This window comes from Podarcis pityusensis, assembly GCF_964106645.2.
Source record: "Podarcis pityusensis genome assembly, chromosome: 3".
NCBI lineage: Eukaryota > Metazoa > Chordata > Lepidosauria > Squamata > Lacertidae > Podarcis > Podarcis pityusensis.
In genome coordinates this window covers 20760740-20782946 of record NC_138026.1, presented here as the reverse complement: position 1 = coordinate 20782946, position 22207 = coordinate 20760740, and the positions used below count along the sequence as shown (strand labels likewise).

The window sequence follows — 22207 nt, the reverse complement described above, 5'->3', positions numbered from 1 at the left end:
TCTTTTGCTATGGCAAAGCTACTTAGGCCTCATTAAATCCACTAACCATATTTATTTTGGCTGATTAACCATCTGATTGTCTTTTGAAGATTGGCCACATTCTCTCTCCAATTCTTATTACATATGGAAAGCTACCTATACATATTATAGACAGCTGTCTGCTCTCTAGTTACATGCTTGGGTTAACATTAACAAGTAAAAACAAACTGAGGATGTTAAAAATGAAGCCATCTGTCAGAATAATAAGTGTGAATAATGTGAAATGTGTTATATAAGCCCTGCAACTTAGAACAGTTGGTCTGGTATCATTTCATAGTGACACACCACCAAACTGTGAGAGGTATTCTGTGCATGTAGAACACAACAATAATCACACATATGTAACCTCCAAACCACACCTCTAATTAAAAATAAAAGTAATAGTGCTAGGTGGAAATACTGGCTAACACACTAGTCAGGCTGAACATTGTATTTGAGAACTTTAAGTCACTGTCCTGTTCAAAGTTGCAATTTTAACGGTATTTTATTTCAACTGGCTAAAACCAGGCAACACCAAACAACCACAGGTACAAAGCACAAGTAGTTCATATGAGATTAAACTAATTTTAATTAGTAAAAACTTGTTTGGAATTGCAGTAGGTAGACTCATTGAAAAGATGGAGCAGGCTGGACTATAATCTATAAATCCACACCAGATAATTTCGTGAAGAACACTGGACTACAGGAACAAACAATCTGAGGAACGATTGAGTCTTTGTTGTCATCATGTGTTTCAGAGGATCATGGTTCACTCTCCAGTATGGTAGGATTAAGGCACCACCACGAAATTTCATTGTTACAGAAACACTAACTATATCCACCTTACAAATAAGTCCATCAACATTTTTACTAGCTTGCCTATCATCTGTCATATTCTGCATTCAGGCTGCCAAAGAAGAAAAGACTTTTCCTATTGATAAAACCGTCTTTGCCTGGTTGCCTGGAAGGAATTTTGACTTGTTGCAGCCAGCCAGGCAAGCAAACACAACACCAAAAAACACCTGAACTACAGGCTTTCATGCTCTGGGTTTCAGGACCATAGCAAACGTACATATTAGATGTCCTGCCAGATTCTTTTATTAACAGAGAATGCCTCTGCCAAACTGTTGAGCCATCTTGGTTCTGGCTCAAAAGTCAGTGCCCAATCTTTTGTTGCAACATTCTCTTTCACCTCTAAGTCAAGGGCCTCTCTGTAATCCCCCTTATCCCGTTGTTACTGCTGTGAGTTCCATTAGCAGGCAGTAGGCAATGAATGGCTTCTCAGGCATGCTGGCCGACCGTTGCTGTTCATGCCCATATTGCTAATTTAAATTCCAAGCGTCTGCCCCACCCTCACAATCAGACTACCAAATGTAGTTTTCCTTGGCTCAGCTTCCTTTTGGGGAGGGACGTAATTAACTTTAGAATAAATAGTTGTTCTCTGTATCCACTTAAAAGGAAAAACCAGGATCTGCTACCTAGATCAATGGAATAAATAAACAATAAATTGGTTGCCTTCTCTGGATGTCTTGTTTGGTTCTAACAGAAAGAGGAAATCCAAGATTTGAAAAAGCAGAATGAGATCACAAGTGGAGATGAAGTTCTATTTCTTTATTTTTTGTTCTTAACCTTCGTAAAATTGTTTTGGTTGGCAAGCAAAGGACAGTACGGACCTCATGAAGCTCATGGGTCTGATACTTAATGCAGTCATATTGTAAGAATTCTGTTGAAGTCTTGCGCAATGTAAGCTGAATGACTTTTTGCAAGGAAAGAATGGTCCTCAAGGAATTGAAAATTTCAGGCATAAAAGAACAAAGTGAATTTTAAATTCCCATTCTTTGATTTTCCCATCCTCATTAGTTTTGAACTGGTCCCCCTGCATGTTTATTATGGGATCAACAACAGAGAAACAAGGGATCAACAACAGATAAACAAGGTCCATCTACAATTCACTCCCAGCTATGAAGAGACACTGTTTACTTCAAGGAAAATATAACTTGTGTATGAGTCTTATTTAAAATTCCTTATGAGCCCATGGTATATAGCACATCACAAGGTACATCACATCCAAAGCAATGAATTTCCACAACATGCAATATGATATGACCTGCACATAAGATAGTTAATTGGTTAGAGCTGCAGGATAATTAGTCAAGTAATTTAGAACCCTTCCAAAGCAACATTGTAAAATGAATGCCATAAAGCATATGTAATATCTGTATCTATAACAGACTTTATTACAGCTTGAAAATTGTATTATGGGCTTTCCCCACTAAGTAAGTGCAAGGTATTATCTTTATCTCATTACATGTTTTGGTAGGGAAAAAAGTTTTTTCTGCTTCTATACTTAGCACCATTTAGTACTATATTTAATTAAAAGTTTCATGTATTTGTCAAAAATGTGACATACCTAGGAGAGCAAATTGTTATTGTTGTATATGTTCTTTTCTATGTGCGGATTTATTTATTTGCCCCAGGAGATGAAGATTTGGGAATTCTAGTATAACATACTGGGAAGGGAGAGTCTTTTGGCCTGTGTTTACAACTGCTCATCTTCAATAAGATTAAATTTTCAGTGATGCAAATCTATTTATTCAATGTTCCCTGTCAATCTGCTGCCCACCACTATTATTGTCACATCAGTGATAAATGAAAACCTAGACAAATGGCAAATGCTACATGCACAAGAGAGGATGCCAGAACATTAACTAACAGAAATGATATACGTTCAGATGAGCTCGTAATGCCATTCAAAGGATACGGCATAATCTGAATTGGGATGAGCTTAGCATGTTAGACAAGCGTGTTAGTAGATGAAGTCACATACTGAATTACAAATCTGTTTCCCTGCTGAGCCTTTGGGTGGGAGGCAATGGGAGGGGAAAGGTTTCAAATGTAAGGCTTAAACCAGGGGCAGAAGAATGAGTCAATCGTCCTTGGAACTACAACGTTCCTTGACCTGCTGTTCTTCCTTTGAATACTTAAGACAGAATGAGCTCCCTCAAGATAATTTTCTGTAAGAACAAAGAGCCTGGGCCAAAAAAAAAGTGTTGGCACAAATGTGTATGAAAGCATTTCCAGAAGCCGGTACGTCTACTACACTACACAATGGCCCACTTGGCTACAGAATTATGTAAACATTAAGCAGCTGAAATGTTCCCAAGGGCTCAAGGAACGGCAGAGGATGGAATAAATAGGATAGAGCATGTAGTTACCTCCCTAGAAACTAAACACGTTACCTACTTCAATCAGGCCTGATCTCGTTTAATCATATTTGCTGCACAATAATAGCAATAGCCTAGAACACAGCGGTCATTGTCTGATGTCTTTCACTCAAATGTGGCAAAATGTATGTAAGTAGATTCATGGAAATCTCCAGAAATAGTGAACTATTCTCCAGAAAACTGAATTTTGTAGACTCTGTCATTCTCATATATTATCTAAGTGGTATATTTTCATTATTTGCCAAGTTTAGGTATGAACTATTTCTAAATACCTTAAATCTTTCCCTTAAGAATTTATTACATGCATATCTTGCCTAACATGGGGCTTCCAATGGATTTACATTCAAGGGACCAATCAGGTCTTCACTTGTTTACTTTCAGCTTCTTGATCATTCAGTTGTTTTCAGAGCTTGTGGGCTTATGTCTCTTTATATCAGCCAAATATATGCACTCAAAGAGTGCTGGTGTGTGTGTGTGTGTGTGTGTGTGTGTGTGTGTGTGTGTAAGAGCAACATAAAGTATAATAGAGTCAAATACAATTAAAACACAATTATGCAACACTCAAAGGAAATGGGCCTAGGATTTTAATGATTGGATTTTAATGACAGTTCTGCTTTGCTCAATGTTTTCAGTGGGAAAGGCGCATGGAGGGATTGTCATAACCTATACAGCTAATCAATCTGAGTATGTGATGATCTAATGAATGAAATGTGAGGAGTTTCATTTCATAGCCCTGCTGAAGCACAAAGCCCACTAAGAGGACTTGGACAGCCTATTGTTTGCCTGGGATATCTGCTCCAAGACTCCTGTGAGGATAGGCGAGCGAAGAATTGTTGACCACTTTGTACAATAGAAAGTGCTAGAGCAGTTCTTAACTATAATCTACTGTTCAATCGCTTCAGGATATTTTATGGGAAACAATTCATACACGACATAAATAAAACTTTTCTAAACTGAGTCTAGGGATTCCCAATTTTTTTTAATGAAAGGGTGTCACCACTAGAAACTTCTGTCTTCTTGTGGGACCCATCCTGCTAATTCATCTAATAGTGCCATGTGTGGCACTGATCTCCTACTTCCATTGATGGCAGCCAGAAGTCCTTCAGCTCTAGCCCAGTCTTTTTTTAATGAGGAATAATTGATTATATTTATATAGTGCCTGCAACCAAAGGAAGCACACACATCTGCTTCATCGGAAGGCTTACAATGTAAAACACAAATAAAAGGGAAGGGAAGTAGGTGTGAGAGAAGGGGAAGAAGAACAGACAGGCAGGCAGGTGAGATGACATTTTGAACACTGGAGCCATTAGGACAGGACTTTGGGAACAGAATGAGCCCTGATTCAGAAGAATGAGTAGGAAAGCCTCCCAAATGCAGGAGGCAAATGTTGACCACATTTTGACATAAGGAACACAGGCACCCAATCTCTTTGGATGTTATTCACTTAAGACGACTATGTTTTAAGTCTAAAATCAGTTAACTCGCCCTTTTTGGCAACTTTTTGGGCTTGTTTTCTATATACACTCACATATCCTTTTCCATCCTCTATCCAGGCAAGCAAGAGGCACAGTGGTACCTCAGGTTACAAACACTTGGGGCTACAGACTCCACTAACCCAGAAGTAGTACCTTGAGTTAAGAACTTTACCTCAGGATGAGAACAGAAATCGTGCGGCAGCGGTGTGGCGGGAGGCCCCATTAGCTAAAGTGGTACCTCAGGTTAAGAATGGACCTCTGAAATGAATTAAGTTTGTAACCAGAGGTACCACTGTATTATTAAAGAGTTCAAGGATACAATCTAGTCAGGCTAAAGCAAAAAAAGGAAGGTGCAAAGTAGGGCAGATGAGGGGTCTGGCCTGGGTAGTGTGTGTGGCTTTGGGAGAGTCCCAACAGTAAAGGCTATGTTCACACCTGGGCCTGAGGTTTCCCACCTGTGACTTAGTGGAACCCCTGGGTCATGGTGAATCCCTGCAATACTAGGCAAGAGAAGCTTCCACAAAAAGAGAACTCAGTGAGTGCAAGGGCATGAATAGGTTGATGGAGCAAGCTGTAGAGAGAGAGAAATAAAATGCCACTAGAACACAAGGGTTGAGGAAGGTCACAGAAATATACAAAAGAGTAAATAACAACTGGGTAACATAAAAACTTACTGATAAAAACCAACAGTTTGAAGGGAAAGCACGGAGGAAGAGATAGACAGTGGATGATATAATGGGTCAAAGGGAGGTACAGAAGGCAAGTGAGCAAACTGTAAAATAAGTGTAAGGTAAGAAACGGAAAGCCTAGAAAGAAGGACTGCCTTGATGTAGGCAACTGAAGAGTGCCTATAAAGGCTTTGCAATTATATTGTACATAATGAAGTGCGCTCTCTCTCTCTTTCTCCCCAAGACATATCTGAGTCCTACAACAGCTAAAGCCATGGAGAGCAACATCTGAATTATCTTCATGTTCAAGAAAGACATACTTCTGAAGACATTTTAAGTGAATCCAGGCGACACCATCTGAACATTTTGTTTGAGTTTCTGCATCATGCTGCTTTTGCCCTCTACCCATTTAGATATAAGTGCCCCTCATTTAGATAACTATTCCCTTTTGCCCTTGCTTATCAAGTCCCCAAAGCAGCCAGGATCAAAAAGGGCCATGAGATGTGAGTAAATATAGCTAGGTCGTGCAAATCACCTTGACAAACCACTGTGTGACAGCCGTGTGGCTCGCTGCAGTCTAGTCAGAGCAAGAAGCAAGGATTAGTCTGCCAATTTTTGGATAAGATTTGCAGTTCCATCTAAAGCGAGTGAAAGACCTAACAGTAAAAAACAAACAACCACACAATAAAACAATAAAAGCTGCTAAGGAGGATGTGTGAATTCTGTATCCACAGCTTGTAGCATTCACAAAATGGATGTCAATTTGAGATGGGTTGTAGGGTTTGAGAACGATCCTGTCTACTTTGATTTGCCAGATTTTGCCTGCTGAGCAGGTTAACGTTCTTTCCTGTGGCACTTCAAAGTAAATATCCAGCATAAATCTGACAAATTCGGTAATTGCTGCCAGGGCTGTCAACCAATTAAAAAGTTATTATACTCAATTAACTGCTTTGTTTTTAACTGGCTGGATTTATAATGTAGCTAATTAAAATAAATATGACACCATCTCAGTATATTGTGCTATTGCGACACTGATATTACATGGTTTGCACTGACAGCATCCAAGATGCTCCTTGTATGCCTGCCCGTATGAGCAGTCAGGCTGCGGAGAAGAGAGATGGGGGAGAAAGCTTTTTGGGTGGTGGCCTCACAATTATGGAATTCATTCCTTCTTTGCCAGCCTTTAATTTGGAACGCAAGTCTCACCATTTGTTTCAGATGGTCTTTGAGTAAAGATGCTGTGGTTATATAGAGGTTTAATTGGTTGGGAGGTCTGTAAAGCTTTAGCTGATTCTAAACCAGGTTTATTAGGCTGGTCCGAGTCGATTCTTTATAGTGGCTGGTTTTAATGATTTTGAAAGGGAGAGGTGATATTTTGTAATCAGTTGGTTCTTGCTTTGTATTTTACTATTAAATGAAAGGCTTCTTTGGGAAGATAGTTGCCCTAAAAGGTGGCTTATAGCTAGTTTGAAGAAATAAAAAACAAATCTCAACTTAAGCATTTTCACTCTCTGAAGTTACAAAATGAATGTGTTGCTGCTGGTGGTAAAAAAAGGGGAAAAAAGCCTCTGTCTGAATGAAGAAATATTCAGAGGTGTCCTGAATCAGCCGCTACTTACATACATAGGAACTGTAGCATGCTCATTATAGCCCATGACCATGCTTTAGCTGAGATTCCTGCATTGGAAGACACTGGACTACATGACTCTTGGGTTCCCTTCCAACTTGACAATTCTGTGATTCTATGGCAATTAGGACTAGGCTTGTGGTTTGCAGTTACCACCAGCACTGAAAACTTTTATTGGCGCACATCTCTGATCAAAGTTATAATTAAAACCTTCAATTCAAATATTCTTTCAGCCCTGTAGTCCAAGGCAGACTCAGTAAAAGACAGGCCAACTTCCATTCTATACTTTTGCTCTACGTGGAAGGAGTTAAACGCTTTTGGGACTATCAGTGCATTTTATCCAGAATCCCACGAAAATATGTTTTCCAGAAGTCTGGGAGTTGCGCGACACCAGACCTAACAGCCAGTTAAAATGTTAAGGTGGGATATGTGCCATCCTTAACAAAACAAAGCATAAGTACCCTCAAAAAGGAAACCACCAATAAGAGCACAGGACTTTTTTCCATGCTAGTATTTCATTGACTTAAGTAAAAGAAAAGGCATCTTAAGCATTCTTTGCACCTCCCCTCAGCTGTAAAACAAATAGTACACTTTGTTCTTTCCATCAAGCCCATCCCCTGGATTTTATAACGGGTTTAGCAGAAACTGTTGACAATATTCCTCTGGCTGCGGAGCACAGGTTGGATGCTAACAGAGAAGTCATGGAATCTAAATTCTCTTCTCATTTTGAACGGGGAGTGGAAGAAAGAATCACTTCACAATGCCTGTTTATCTCCTTGTGTCTGAAGGAAGCACTTTATGAATATTCAGTCTGCCTTCTCCCATACAGAGCTAAGGGGAGTCCTCCTGGTAAGCGGCAGGACTTTAAATGCCTAGCAAATTCAGTATCTAGGACAAGTTAGGCCCCTTAGAAACAATAATCAGAGAGAGCTGTTTATTATCACTTGCTTATTTGCTCCCTCCTTGACTTTATGCAATGTAAACACCGACCAAAAGAAGTCCTCTTTCCAGACAAATGCATGGTTTTCTGAGCTTCCACTCTCCTGCAGTGAATGTTCTCAGCAACTGGATGAAACCAACAATATCGACAACAATGTCAGCGGACCCTCGCCAGATATGTAAAAACGGAAGAGAAGTGAGAGCGTGACTTTGAGAATTAGGGATGAATGAGAAGTTTGTTGGGTTAACATTTTAATATGAACCTACCTAATTTGCAACTGGGGAAGGCCTCTCAGCTGCATCTCTTTCAGCTGAGGTCTGCTGCCTGGTTACACAGAGGGAAAGCCTTCTTGGAGACTAGAATGCCTTCTGGAACTTTCTCCCCCCCCTCCGAGATATGGCTGGTACCAACACTTCCTAAATTTTCAATGCCAGCTGAAGACCTGCATATCTAACCATGCTTTCATTGGAGTTTATTTAGTGTCACAATTGATGTTTATATTTTAGCTGTCTGACTATAGTTTACCAGCCTTCCTTTTTTCAATTTGTAACTATGTTTATGTATTTTGGGCTTGTTTTAAATTATAACTCAAGTCTGGAATTGCATTTGCAATGCACAGTGGGAAAGGAATATTTTAAATAAATAAACACATAAAATATGTGATTTGAAATCTAGTTATTCTCCAAAACTTACACTTGCCTGAATATTGCAGTGCACTTCTCCAGCCCAAGAGGTTTTTTTTAAAAATGCACATATCTGGGGGACACGAACATCGAAATGTGTATATTTATGAAAACAACATACAAAACTGAATTATATTAGGGGAAATTGCTTGCAAAAATGTGTATTCAATGCATAAATTAAGAGAAATGCGAATGAAAATGTTTAATAATTTTTGTGCAGGCTTTTTTTTTTTTAAATACACACTGATTAGAAACAGAGTGAATGGAAAATGAAATTTGACAGTTTCAGTCATGCCTACTGTGAGTACACTGTTTCTCTTTTAGCTTTTCCAAGCACGGAAGTTTAAAGAAGAAAAATGTCAAAGGCACAGCTGCCACACGGTTTCACAAATAAAATAATTAAGGAAGTAAAGTGCTCTTCTAAAAAAGAACAATTTGGCCTTGGACTCATTAATTTCTAATCTCCTTGGATGTATGCCACATACATGAGCTCTATCATCTAGGCCACACGACCATCATTAAAAAGATAACCCAAATAGTAAAAGAGGGAAGGAATGCTACCTTGATTTGTGTGTGAGAGAGTGTGTGTGTAGCAGATTGATTCCATAATCTTGCCTTCATCCCCATCTCAAAACATACATATGCCAAGGAACCAGTTTTTGCTGGTATTTCACACCAAAGCACCACTGTTTTCAGCTATAAAAGTCTGCAAATGTTTCCATTTAGGTTAACATTGAAATAACATACCAATACCAATATACAGGCAGCAGTAAGAAAAGGTTTGGAAAGAAGACATTCCATTACTATGAAATTGTAGACACTCAAGGAGCTGAGCTGGATGTGAATATTGAGTAAACCCGCCAAATGCACAAAAGAGAAAAGCACTTGAGAGGTTGAAAAGCAGCCAAAAAGGAAAAAAAAAACCCTAAACAAAACGCCACACCACAATTCGGAGCCTTATAAAGAGACTAATTTTAGGTTCAGGTTACGTTCCACAAAAGTTTGCAGACAAACTATTTCAACTCTAAGCTTCAATGAACACTAACAAGGATGTGTGTGTGACAGGCAACCCATTTGCCTTACTGTGAATAACACGGGAGGCAAAACGCACAGCTGATACTTTGATAAAATGTAGTGTACTTTAATCAGTCTTCATATTTTGGAGGGTACTTAAGAAGTTGGGAGACTTGGCCAGAGTTCATGTCTAAGAGCTGTTTTACTTGACACATTCTGAGGAATTATTATTAAATTTGCCTACCACCTGTACATCTCAGGGCAGTTCACAGCATAGAAATACAAGATAAAAACACAAAATACATAATAAAAACAAGAACAAAACAAACCAGTAACCCCCCATTATCAATTCAGTTGAAATGTGTACGTGGTAAGCCAGCTCTGAGTTCTGCAAAGAATTAATGATGGGCTGTTGGCATACCAGTGATCATTCTCAGGGTGGTCAAATTATTCATACCAAGTAGGCCACAGGAGTATTTTGACCTAGAACCCACAGGCCACACACTGCCTTGTTGTGCAGGGAGGGGAGCAAGGCCAAAATTTGACCCCCCTCCCAGCGCGCTTTGAGAAAGAGGCACCGGGTTCTGGCAGGGTCCTGGAGTCCTTAAGCCTCTTTCTCAAAGCTGGGAAAGAGCTAACTAAGCTTTGGGAAGAAGGTAGGAGGACTCTAGGACCTTCTCAGAGCCCTCGTGCCTCCTTTACAAAGTCCAGCGCCTCCCTTACTCGGCTTTGGGAAGACAGTGTGAGGGCTGCAGGAGGCATCAAATGTTGCTGAGGGCCACCAAAAAGGTCTTGAGGGCCGCATGTAGCCCCAGACCACCCTGATTCAGATGATCCAAGAAGCTGAAACTGGGCTGGCGTACAACTACCAGCCTGTACTGAAATAAGCCTAAAAATAAGTGTATATTGGCCCCAAAATGCAAATGAAAGATTTCTTACACTTCCAAGCAACTAAAGTCTTGTTCTCCTGGCCCAGTCTTAAGATGTTTTTCTTGCTCAAAGTTAGTAAAGACTGACACTAGATTTCCTTAGGCCCTATCTTCCAAGTCACTGATAATCCAGAAATGCCAAATTTAGAAGGAACGAAGAACAGTTCAATTTAATGGCTCTCCAGAATTATACTCAAATGCAGGGCCACAAAGTGGGGGAGGGGGGGAGAGAGAGAGAGGAAGTGGGATGGTTAGAACAGACTCAATTGTGTTTTTTCCTGAACAGAAGTGGGATGGTTATAGTTAGGCCTGAAAAGAAGTGGGGTAACATCTCACACTGCCCTCTTCCAGCATTGTATGACCAATGTCAGCAAAGGGGAGTTCCTGAGCCTCTGGTGGGTGGGGGAGAAGAGGGAAAGGCTGGGGGTTTGGGGGAGGCTGGGGGGGGGGGAGAGGAGAGAAAGTGAGGAAGAAGGCACTTTCAGGTGAGAAATGGAGAGGGCAGTGCAGCTCCAAATACCGATTTCCTCTAAACTTTTATTTATTTACAGTGGTACCTCGGGTTACATACGCTTCAGGTTAAATACGCTTCAGGTTACAGACTCCACTAACCCAGAAATAGTGCTTTAGGATGAGAACAGAAATCGTGCTCCGGCGGCACGGCAGCAACAGGAGGCCCCATTAGCTAAAGTGGTGCTTCAGGTTAAGAACAGTTTCAGGTTAAGAACGGACCTCCGGAACGAATTAAGTACTTAACCCGAGGTACCACTGTACTTACACACACACACACACACACACACACACCACTCACTCAGGCTAGCCTGAAATCCAACACACAGCCTGAGAGGACAGAAAACAATGTTGGGGGAGAAGTTGTGGAAGAAATATTAACTCACTAATTCCCTAGCCTGCCCTCCCACCCATCTACCCACAAATACATCCCTTATCCACAAGCCAATTACTCAGGAAAATACATTTGGGAGCCTATGTTTGCTGATCGAATGCACAGTTCTGCCTTAAAAGCAACTTGTTGCAATTGGTGCTGTTGTTAGTATTTAGCCCCTTCCACACCCACCATTTGGGCTCACAACGTCAGCTGCATGTAGTGTTCCTCCCATAAGGATCCAAAAGTATAATAACTTTGCATGCTGTTTTGGAAACCCTGCAAGGTGTTGGCGCCTTCTGCAACTTGGGAGCCCCAGAAGGGAAAGAATTAAGCACATTTGCCACCTTCCCCATTACTCCTCTGCTCTAAAGTACCTCTCTTCTTAAAGTTGCTTTCGCTTTCAGAATGGCCTTGAGGCTCAGTCTCACGTGTTTACCTGTAGTGTCTACTAAACCCTCCCAAAACAAAAGTGAACAAAATCCCCCCTTTATTCCAGACTAGTCATGCTTTCAATAAAATATTCAAGGTTGTTATTATTGTCACAATTGATAAAGTTGGCTATTGAAAGCTGTGGGCTCCAGCTGCTACTCTGATACACACAGGGCAAATAAATACAGCCGGGGCACAGATTACTAGAATTAAAATATGCTCGTTCACAAGGTCACAGCTGGAGCAGTGGGGATTGTGGGGGTACCCACAAACCTCTGAATCCCTCTTAACCATACATCCATTTGGGAGAGGTCACATAGTTCACAGTGGCAGAGCATATACTGCACATGCAAAAGGTATCCACACTGAATCCCTGGCATCTTTTATTTTTTAAAAAATTAGGAAGCCCCTCTCCATTTCTGCAACTCTTTAGTTCTCCACTTTGACACAATAGACAGGGAAATCCTACATTCCTGTTTTTGTAAATGGCTTCCTGTTTATTTGCCGTATTTATTTATTCCAAGAACATTTATTATATCTAAGCTTCCTGCTAAAACATCCAGGATGGCTTACAAAAGTGAAAAACGATCAAGTCCCGAAGGAAAACAGCGATGAGAAGGTTGTTTGGAGGGTTCTCACTTGTCTGACTTAAAGTGTACCGCTTATGGCTTTATTAAAGTTGCAATCAGTCTGCAGTTCATCTCCATCTGACAACTACCCAAGATGAATATAATTACCGTCCCTGATTTTCTCCCGAAATAGACAGCATCTGACGGTTTGACTAGCAAGAAAGAGGCTTCACAGCTAAAGTTAATGAAACCGCACGGCCAGTCAATTACTGGGTTTCTATAAATGGAGACTAAGACTTGCCTTCCCTGTAGATTACGCATCTTAACTCTGTGAGACGCATATAATGTAGCCTTAACTAGTAAGCGATAATGAGCAGACAGGAGACAGAGTGGCTGAAGCCAGCTATCATTAGATTTGTGGAAGGGTGGGGTGGGGTGGGGGGAAACATGCCACCAGGCCAGCTTTTTATGAATATTTGATAAAGCAGTCAGCGCAATTATACGGCAGTTCTGTAATACCGGCACAATTAGAAAAACAAGCTTTAAAGCAAGAGGACATAGCACACTGAAAAGAAGATGCCACCAAACATGCCACCCTGGAATAAAATACAGTCGCTATTATGTTAGTTGGCAACATTTAAATGCACAATTTGAAAGCAAGCACAATGTTCTGTTCTGTAATCCCCACCCACCCCAATGCCCCCCCTTTTTTTTGCACAGTCCAGGTTCAGAGTTTGGGAAAATACTGCAAGGCAAAAATACTGCAAGGCAAAAATCAGCAGCCACATTATTTTGTTGATGATTGAGAGAAATGTGGAAATTACTCTTGTGGGTTTCCCCCAATGTTGCTACACTGACTTATTAAACAACATAAAAATAGCAATTTATTTCTACGTTAATCTATAATGTAGACATTTTTTTAAAAAACAAAAATCAAAAGTAATGGAAATTTTTTAAAAAAATATATCATGCAACTTTTAGAATCAACGAGCTAAAAACGGAGGGAGAAATTTGCAAAGGTGGAAACATGGTCTAAGAAAGAAAGAAAACATCTTAACCGCTATTCTCAACTAAATTTCTATTTCCAGGGGCGGAGAAAAAAAAAGGTTTCTAGAAACTAAAATTTCCTTGGTCCTGTTTTCCTTTTAAAAAGGTATGAGTTGAATGCTGGCATATAAAAGCATCTCCCAATATTTCTATTTTTTTGGCTTCCAAAAGCTAGAAAGCATTAGGTGCCCAGAATTTCATAGGGTTAAAAGTAGTGCTACGTAACTCCATCCTTGTTCGTATTAGAATTCAGCATCTTTCTATGATATACATGTGGTTACTGCAGCCTGAAGGAAGAGATAGTAGCATATCTTTAAACTCCTGAACTAACATTTGTGTGTTTTGGGATTGGCATCATTCATGACTTGGTTTGAGGTTAAAATGCTCCATTGATAAGAACATTTCCCTCCAGCCCAAATGTGCAACTAGTGGGATCGGGAATCATACAGGTCAGGTTATGTGTAACAAAGGAATCTGAGTGTTTCGTTAAAAAATAAGTAAATAAAAAATACATTCAGAGTAAGTGGAAAGAATGGCTACTGGCTCTGTGACAGGAGAGTCAAATCTTCATAAACCTGAAAGAGAGGGAAGGGAAAAAAAAGCGACACAAATGCTCCCCTACAAAAGAACAGACCAGATCACAGCTGGAAGGAAGGCAAACCTTTTAATCAGGTCCTTGAAATACAAGCTGCAGGAAGCTAGAACATTTTGGTGGACTTCAAACTCTTTGCCTTCAACAATAATTTTCAGGTCTGTAAACTCTTTCGCTCTGCGTTGCTGGTTCAACTCCTTCAACATTTCTGCAGAACAGAGAAGACAGACAGTGCCAGGATTCCCATTAAGAGGTTTTTTATTATTATTATTCTTTAGAAATAAATTAAAAAAAAACAAAAAACAAGGAAAGTAGAGAAATTGGAAACGCTTGATATTCTTTGTTGGCAAGAATGGCTCAACGTTGACAGTCAAAGAAATCACAAACATAATATATATTATATAGGCAGATATATGTATATGCTTTATGCAAGCAAGAAACAGTAGGAAATAACTCAAAAACATACATTTCAAAGAGAGAGGAAAAACCCATTTTCCTGCATCAATAAATTGGAAACACAAATAATACATTACCACGGTTTTTTAAAAAAATATTGTAAAAGGATGCAAGAACAAGTGCTTTATTATCTTCAAACATTAATGGTTTTTAAATGTACTGGAATTAATACTGAATAAAAACATGACATTTATGATGCAGTATGAACTTGACATGTTTCAAAGGAAAAAAATGCAAAGCTTGCAAAAATCCTTCTCTTAGGCATGCTATAGAAGTCCATGAGCCTTACATTTAGCAAAATACAATTGCATTAAACCAGAATAACATTTATTCTAAAATCAACCTATCATCGACAACCGGCAAGTTCTCAAAGCAGGAGGGAACACTTCCTCACACATTGAACGTTTAATTAAAAACAACACCCAAAAAATTAATGCCTGCTTTTCAATACCTGCATTTGCATGTATTTTTTAAGCCTTGAGTTTTTAGAATTCGTTTATGGTAGCAATTCATTTCAATACAAATACACAACCACCTCTTAAGAGTCTTTATTTCTTGCAATAACTCACTTACCGTGCATAACCTTTCCAGGCTCTTACCTCCTTTATATTGGGAGAGCAAATCAGCAAAGTGCCTTGTTTGTGATCGTGAACATGATAAGCAACACCATGGCAAATTATTTCCTAAACTAACGTACCAGACTGGCTAGTAAAGTGGACAGAACACGGTTTTGGTAAAAGTGTGTTTCAAATGACTTAGTCTGTTGATTTGGTATTTTGTCTACCATTCTTCATTTGCAATAGGCCAAGAGCTTTGTTTTCCTCAGGAACAACCACCTGTATAGTTCCATTCTCACAACCATCTTTCAAACCTTTTAATTGTTATTATTCTCCTTAGTTGCAGTCAGTTTTCACTGCTCTACCAGGTATAAAAGGTGGCCTTACACCCGGAGTAGGGAACTTCTGGTCCTTTAGATGATGCCGGATTCGAAACTCCCATCAGCCCCAAATAGCATGGTCAATGGTGAGTTAGAATTCAGTAAGACCTGGTGTGGTGGTGGCCCAAAGGGCCACAATAAATGTGATAATGCAAAGCTTAGTCAACAGAAATTGGTGAGAATCAAACCCGAATCAGCATAAATTGCTAGTGCTTATTGTGCACGTGTATTAAACATAAAATGAGGTAATGATGTACATGACTGGTGAAAGCTGAGATGCTTTGTTTGAAACTTTATAAATACCACTGCCTGGACCACTGGGCAGGGTTGAGGTTTTGCAGAACTGACTGTAACCTACTGCTTTGCAATAAACAATGGACTCCTAACTCCTCACGTTTCTGAGTTTTATTATTGGTGTAACTCAGAAGATAAGCTATTGGCCACAAGCTCCCCATCCCTGACTTACGTCTGTCACGTAAATGTAAACGGACCCAGAAAACCAGGCCAAAAAATTCATGCCTTGTTCGTAATCATGCCACTATCAAAACCATACTCTGCCAAACATTTACAGGGGAAAGAGCAGCAATTAAAAGCTACAACAACAAAAGCTTGCAAACTTAACATATATAGAAACAAAATAAAAAAAAATTCCTTCCAGTAGCACCTTAGAGACCAACTAAGTTTGTTATTGGTATGAGCTTTCGTGTGCATGCACAAAAGCTCATACCAGTAACAAACTTAGTTGGTCTCTAAGGTGCTACTGGAAGGATTTTTTTTTATTTTGTTTCGACTACGGCAGACCTACCTGTAACTTAACATATATTGATACCATTCAAGTGATATCCCAAACCAAGCCCAACCTAAACAACAACATTTTTTTTCCAAGGCAAAACAGCTAAGTGTCAACTTGCATGTTTATGTCAATGTAACGGAATCACAATGGTCTCTGAAAGGCTAATTATTCTGCACTGAAATGGGTCAGTGTTCTCTGGAGAGCAAGCAGATCATTAGAGATGGTACGGAAATAACAGCAGGCCTGTGTCAGATCTATATCAGAGGAAAATAAACCACGGTGTCCTTTGGGTGCTATACAAGCAGCTATTTTTAAAGTATCCATTTGAGTTAAAATGCCGTAACATGTCTCAAATACACATAAACTTAAAAGAAGGTGAGACAGGGTCAGATGGTGGGAAGCTTTGAAAGCCCGGAGTAAATCAGAATTTAGAAGATTAAACTTTGCTTCAACAAGTTCAATTTAAAGATTTAGCTGGTCCTCACTATAAAGCATTATCACACTTACAATTGTCCCACTGAGCAGTGGACATCGCTTACTGCTGAGAAGTGGAATTAGTTGGCAGACGGAGAAAATAAGATTTTGCTAAACCAACAGGTGAAGGTGGAATAGTTAAAAATACACATGTTGCTGCAAGGAGATGCTCTGGGTGCATTTCAGTTCACTATATATAATCTGAAAGTGTATTATTTTAAAGCAGAAACCAGAGCAGAGATCACTTAACATGCCATTCTTATTCCTGCCCACCACCAATTTGGCCAAACTTGTAAACAGACCCTAGATGGGTTGCCTGCAAGGCCTCCAAGAAAGTAAGCAGTTTTTGCAATCTGGAAAATAGGTGAATCCTTCTATCATCCCTTTCATGTGTACCAGATCAGGTGCCGATTAATACATGTATTACAACAGGGCACACCGTTAATGATTCTTCTTTCCTGTTCCTGGTACTTGTCACATCTGAAACAGAGCTTGTGTCCACACACTCATACATGCTTGTGGTGAGATATGCAAGCAACTTCATATTGCTGTAGATTGTAGGGTGAGGAAAAGGGAGTAGCAATTCTTCAGATGTCATAACCAGGCACAGAGTACAAGAAGTGTGAGCCCCTTCCATACCTTACCTTACTCAGTGCCCACTTCCTATTTCCCATGAAGCAGCGCGGGAAAGGAAGAGTGGTGATTGGGTAAGCAGCAGGGTGGGAGGGGCCAGGGGGCACCATAGAGCTAGGAATAGTAAAAGAGGACTTAATATGGAGTTAATTTTCTATGGTGCCGGGGAGGGGGGTGAGGAACAATAGAGATTTCTTAATCCGGGACTTTCCACGATAAAGACAGAATTCGTCGTTACTGAAGTGTGACAATGATTGTCTTGACACTTTAGTGACAACTGGAGGGTATGATCCATAATGCATGAATCCGCTTTAGTAGGGGTGCCACACATCCGGAAGTTCCCGGAAACACCCGGAATACTGCAGTCGGCAGCAGTGTCCGGGCAGAAATTGGAAAAATGTCCGGGAAAATCCGGATGTATGGTAGCCCATGTCAGCAGTGCCTTTTAAAAAAAAATTTTTTGCTGGTTTTCCATAAAAATAGCCCCAAAACAGCATATATTTTTTTGCGATTTTGCCAACAACTTTAGCAAAACAACAACAACAAAATGGCAACCCTAACTTTAGGCACAACTGACATTATTAGAATTCTCTATCATTTCCAACCCAATAAATGTTTATCCAATCTCCACTTAGGACCATTGCACGTGGCAATGTCTAAGGGTGATTTACTCAGATGAGATCCACTGAAATCAACAGTCCTAGAAGGTTTATTAATTTCAAAGGGTGTACTCTTGAGTAAAACTTAATATAGCCCTTATTATTATTATTATTATTACAAGCACGAAGCAGGGCGATTCCTATTGAAGATGCAGTCTGCGGTGAGGGAGAAGCTTACCTCTTCACTGTTTGGGCATGATTATGTTGGAAACACCATCCTGAATCGAGGAGCCTTAGAAAATAAATTACCACTAGTGTCAGAAGAAACTTGTCTCCAAACAATTCCAGCCCTTTGTGGGAAGGATGGGAGATAGCCCTGGAAAGTGAAGAAGTTAGCCTCCTCTCACCATGAAATTGGTTTACAATAGGAATTAACTTTCACTGTGCCTATAGTTTAATTACCCCCAAACCAAGACATAGCTACATGCCATGCATTAAATGTAACATGTATTCTGACCCTTAATAAGCAATTAAGAGAAGCCCACTAGCTTCCTTAGGAGTCAGCATGCTAAAACTTTAAACTTATTTCCCCCTCTGTCTGTGCCCCTACTGAACAGATGTTCCCAGCCTTCATGACGGTGTCTTATAAAGTACTTTAAGGCTGTTGTCTGCTCTGCTTTTTCTCTAAGCTAAGAAACCCTATTCTTTCCTTACCTCATGTGTCATACATCCATCTAATCTCTTCAGCAGAAGTCAGTTCCATTTATAACTGCCTTAAGAGCGGTGACCAAAATTAGGTACACTACTCCCAACAGAGAACTGAAATCCAGAGGAAACTTCAGGCCTTAAATCACCCTGAAGCTTTTGAAAATGCAAACGTATTAATACTTACAGGATTTGCCAATCACCACACAGCAATTCAACTAACAGATTCAAGAACAAAGCCCGGAAACCCAATGGCTAACCTTTTGACAATACAGCAGCTAGCATTCTTCCCCAAGGAGAAATTAAGACACCAAAATGAAAAGCACAAAACAAATGATTCTTTAAGGTGTTCACCCAGTCTCTTATTCCTGCATTTGAATAGCAGGCTAAAGAATAGAAATTAACCAGGCTCTATATACTATGACCACTTTTGGTAAACTACGCATTTCATAGCATACAAACTATTCCTAGACAAGTGTTTGCTACCTGTGTGAGCTGGCTGGTCCACAGTGTCTGTAGGGTGGTGAAGGCTGATTAGATCCTTTCCTTTCCAGATGTTAAGGATTCTTATGATGTTTTCTGGATGTGCTATGTTTACTGCTTGGATACTCTGTGCATTCTGATGACAAGACTGTGCTCCTCCAGGGAGACCACCCTTTGGATGCAGCCATGTAATATCTGAGGTAGTATGTCCACATATACAAGTGCCACTATATGGTCGCATGGACTTTGGCCCATGCTTCAGCTACTTTACCTACACAAATCAGTGGGGGTATCTTAATCCAATGGACACATTGGAACATACATTTCATCCTTCAGAACCAGTGTGGTGTTGTGGTTCGCGTGTCAGGCTAGGACCCAGGAGACCAGGGTTCAAATCCCCACTGAGCCATGAAGTTCACTGGGTAACTTTGGCCCAGTTAAAGGTAAAGGGACCCCTGACCATTAGGTCCAGTCGTGGACAACTCTGGGGTTGTGGCGCTCATCTCACTTTATTGGCCGAGGGAGCAGGCATACAGCTTCCGGGTCATGTGGCCAGCATGACTAAGCCGCTTCTGGCGAACCAGAGCAGTGCACGGAAACGCCATTCACCTTCCCGCCAGAGCGGTACCTATTTATCTACTTGCACTTTGACGTGCTTTTGAACTGCTAGGTTGGCAGGAGCTGGGACCGAGCAATGGGAGCTCACCCTGTCATGGGGATTCGAACTGCCGACCTTCTGATCAGCAAGTCCTAGGCTCTGTGGTTTAACCCACAGCACCACCCGAATCCCAGTTGCTGCCTCTCAATCTAACTTACCTCACAGGGTGGCTGTGGGAATTAAATGAGATGGGGGAGCACCATGAACATCGCCTTGAGCTCTCTGGAGAAAAAGGCGGGATATAAATGCAACAAACAAACAAACAAACAAACAAATCCTTCACAGTATGTATCCATTGGGGTTTCTCCATATGGTGGTATCAGCCTATGACTATTCAAAGTGTGGTTTCACTTCAAACATAACTGACATTTCATAAAGAAGAAGAAGAAGAGTTTGGATTTGATATCCCGCTTTATCACTACCTGAAGGAGTCTCAAAGTGGCTCACAATCTCCTTTCCCTTCCTCCCCCACAACACTCTGTGAGGTGAGTGGGGCTGAGAGACTTCAAAGAAGTGTGACTGGCCCAAGGTCACCCAGCAGCTGCATGTGGAGGAGCAGAGACACGAACCCGGTTCCCCAGATTACGAGACTACCGCTCTTAACCACTACACCACACTGGCTCTCTAAAGAACATCACTTCTTTCAACATACCCACAGTCTCCCTCTCCTCCCTGCACCCAACATTTGTAGTAATGGTAATTAATGTTAATGCTGAAAGGAAACGTTTGCTTAACAAAATCACCACAGGATTTGCTACATAATGGACATTTTGGAATACATCACATGGAAAATCCTACTGGGTATCACTACAGGAAGCTGTTATGTAGAATTACTGGGGAAAACAGAAAACCTATTTGAAAATTACAAAAGGTAACTAGCAGCTTCATGTTAAAGTCAATTAATCTGTCCCAGAATTCAATACACACCAGTACATTCATCCTACAGTAGGAAGGAGGAGAGTGTGACAGAGAAAAAGGCCTGAAGTATTATTGTTATAATATGGGGGGGGGGGGATATTGATCTGTCTCCCAACGAGCTGCAAGGTAGATTTCGGTAGAGTTCCTCTAGGGAAGGAATTCTAAAAGATAGAGAAGACCCTAGAATGTAGGTGCATGTCCTCCAAAAGAGACATTGAGTTGAAATCAATAGCCAACGTGGTGCTCTCCATATGTTGTTGCGCCAGAACCATCAACTAGAACCATCATCCCTGACTGCTGGCCATGTTGGCTGAAGCTGATGAGAGTTGTAATCCAATGACAATAGACAGCACTACATATCCCTGCCTTAAACCATACCCTGAAAATTGCAAGTAGACAACCACAACCACAACAACAAAAGGCTCTGCTTGCCATTTTGTACCAGCTGTAACCTCCAGACAATCCTTCAGAGTAGTCCCATGTCTAATGTACCCCACCAAGCAAAAGCAAATGTGTTATTTGCTCAGAGGTCTTTCCATTCTCTCCTCCCAGATCTCAGTAGCTCACAATAGTCTTCTCACTTATTTTGAATGATATGTCCCAACCAAGTTGAAAAGAAGTCAAAGGCTTACAACCCACAACACTAAAGTGATATAAGGGGCTCATCAGTAAGGTAAAAGGTAAAGGTAAAGGACCCCTGGATGGTTTAGTCCAGTCAAAGGTGACTATGGGGTTGCGGCACTCATCTCGCTTTTCAAGCTGAGGGAGCCGGCGTTTGTCCACAGACAGCTTTCCAGGTCATGTGGCCAACATGACTAAAACACTTCTGGGGCAACGGGACACCGTGATGGAAACCAGAGCATACAGAAATGCCATTTACCTTCCCGCCGCAGCGGTATCTATTTATCTACTCACGCTGGTATGCTTTCGAACTGCTAGGTTGGCAGGAGCTGGGACAGCATGACGGGAGCTCACTCCGTTGTGGGGATTTGAACAGCTGACCTTACAACTGGCAAGCCCAAGAGGCTCAGTGGTTTAGACCACAGCACCACCTGCGTCCTTTACCTTCATCAGTACTGGTGTTCTGCTAGCTCTTGAAAATACACCTGTTTATATAAGCATTTCCGTCATCTCCTCACTTGAATCTCCTGCTATGTTATGCTGTTTTAATGGGTTATGCTGTTAATGGGTTAACTGGTAAGCTGTTTTATTCGGCTTGTTTTACTATGCACTTTTATAATTGGTTTTATTTTTTGTTATTTTGCTGTTGGACTTTATTTGTTCATGAACTGTCTTGGTATTTCTTCTTGAAATGGAAGGCATTATATACACACTAATATTTTTATATAGTTTTTATTGTATGATTTCGTTTTATTGCTGTAAACCACATTGATTTTTTTTTTAAAAAATGACATAACAGTATAAGAATATTTTTTAATAAATAAAATAA

The 22207-nt window shown here is 40.5% G+C and overlaps 1 protein-coding gene across 1 annotated transcript in view; it reads right to left on the bottom strand.

Annotated features, from left to right (window-relative positions):
* The window catches only part of KLHL29 (kelch like family member 29), a 404977-nt gene that overhangs the window by 78800 nt on the left and 303970 nt on the right, over positions 1 to 22207 (bottom strand). Inside the window, exon 6 of the mRNA XM_080999044.1 lies at positions 14171 to 14309. Coding sequence (XP_080855170.1) covers positions 14171 to 14309 — 139 coding nt within the window. The remainder of the gene's footprint in view (positions 1 to 14170; positions 14310 to 22207) is intronic.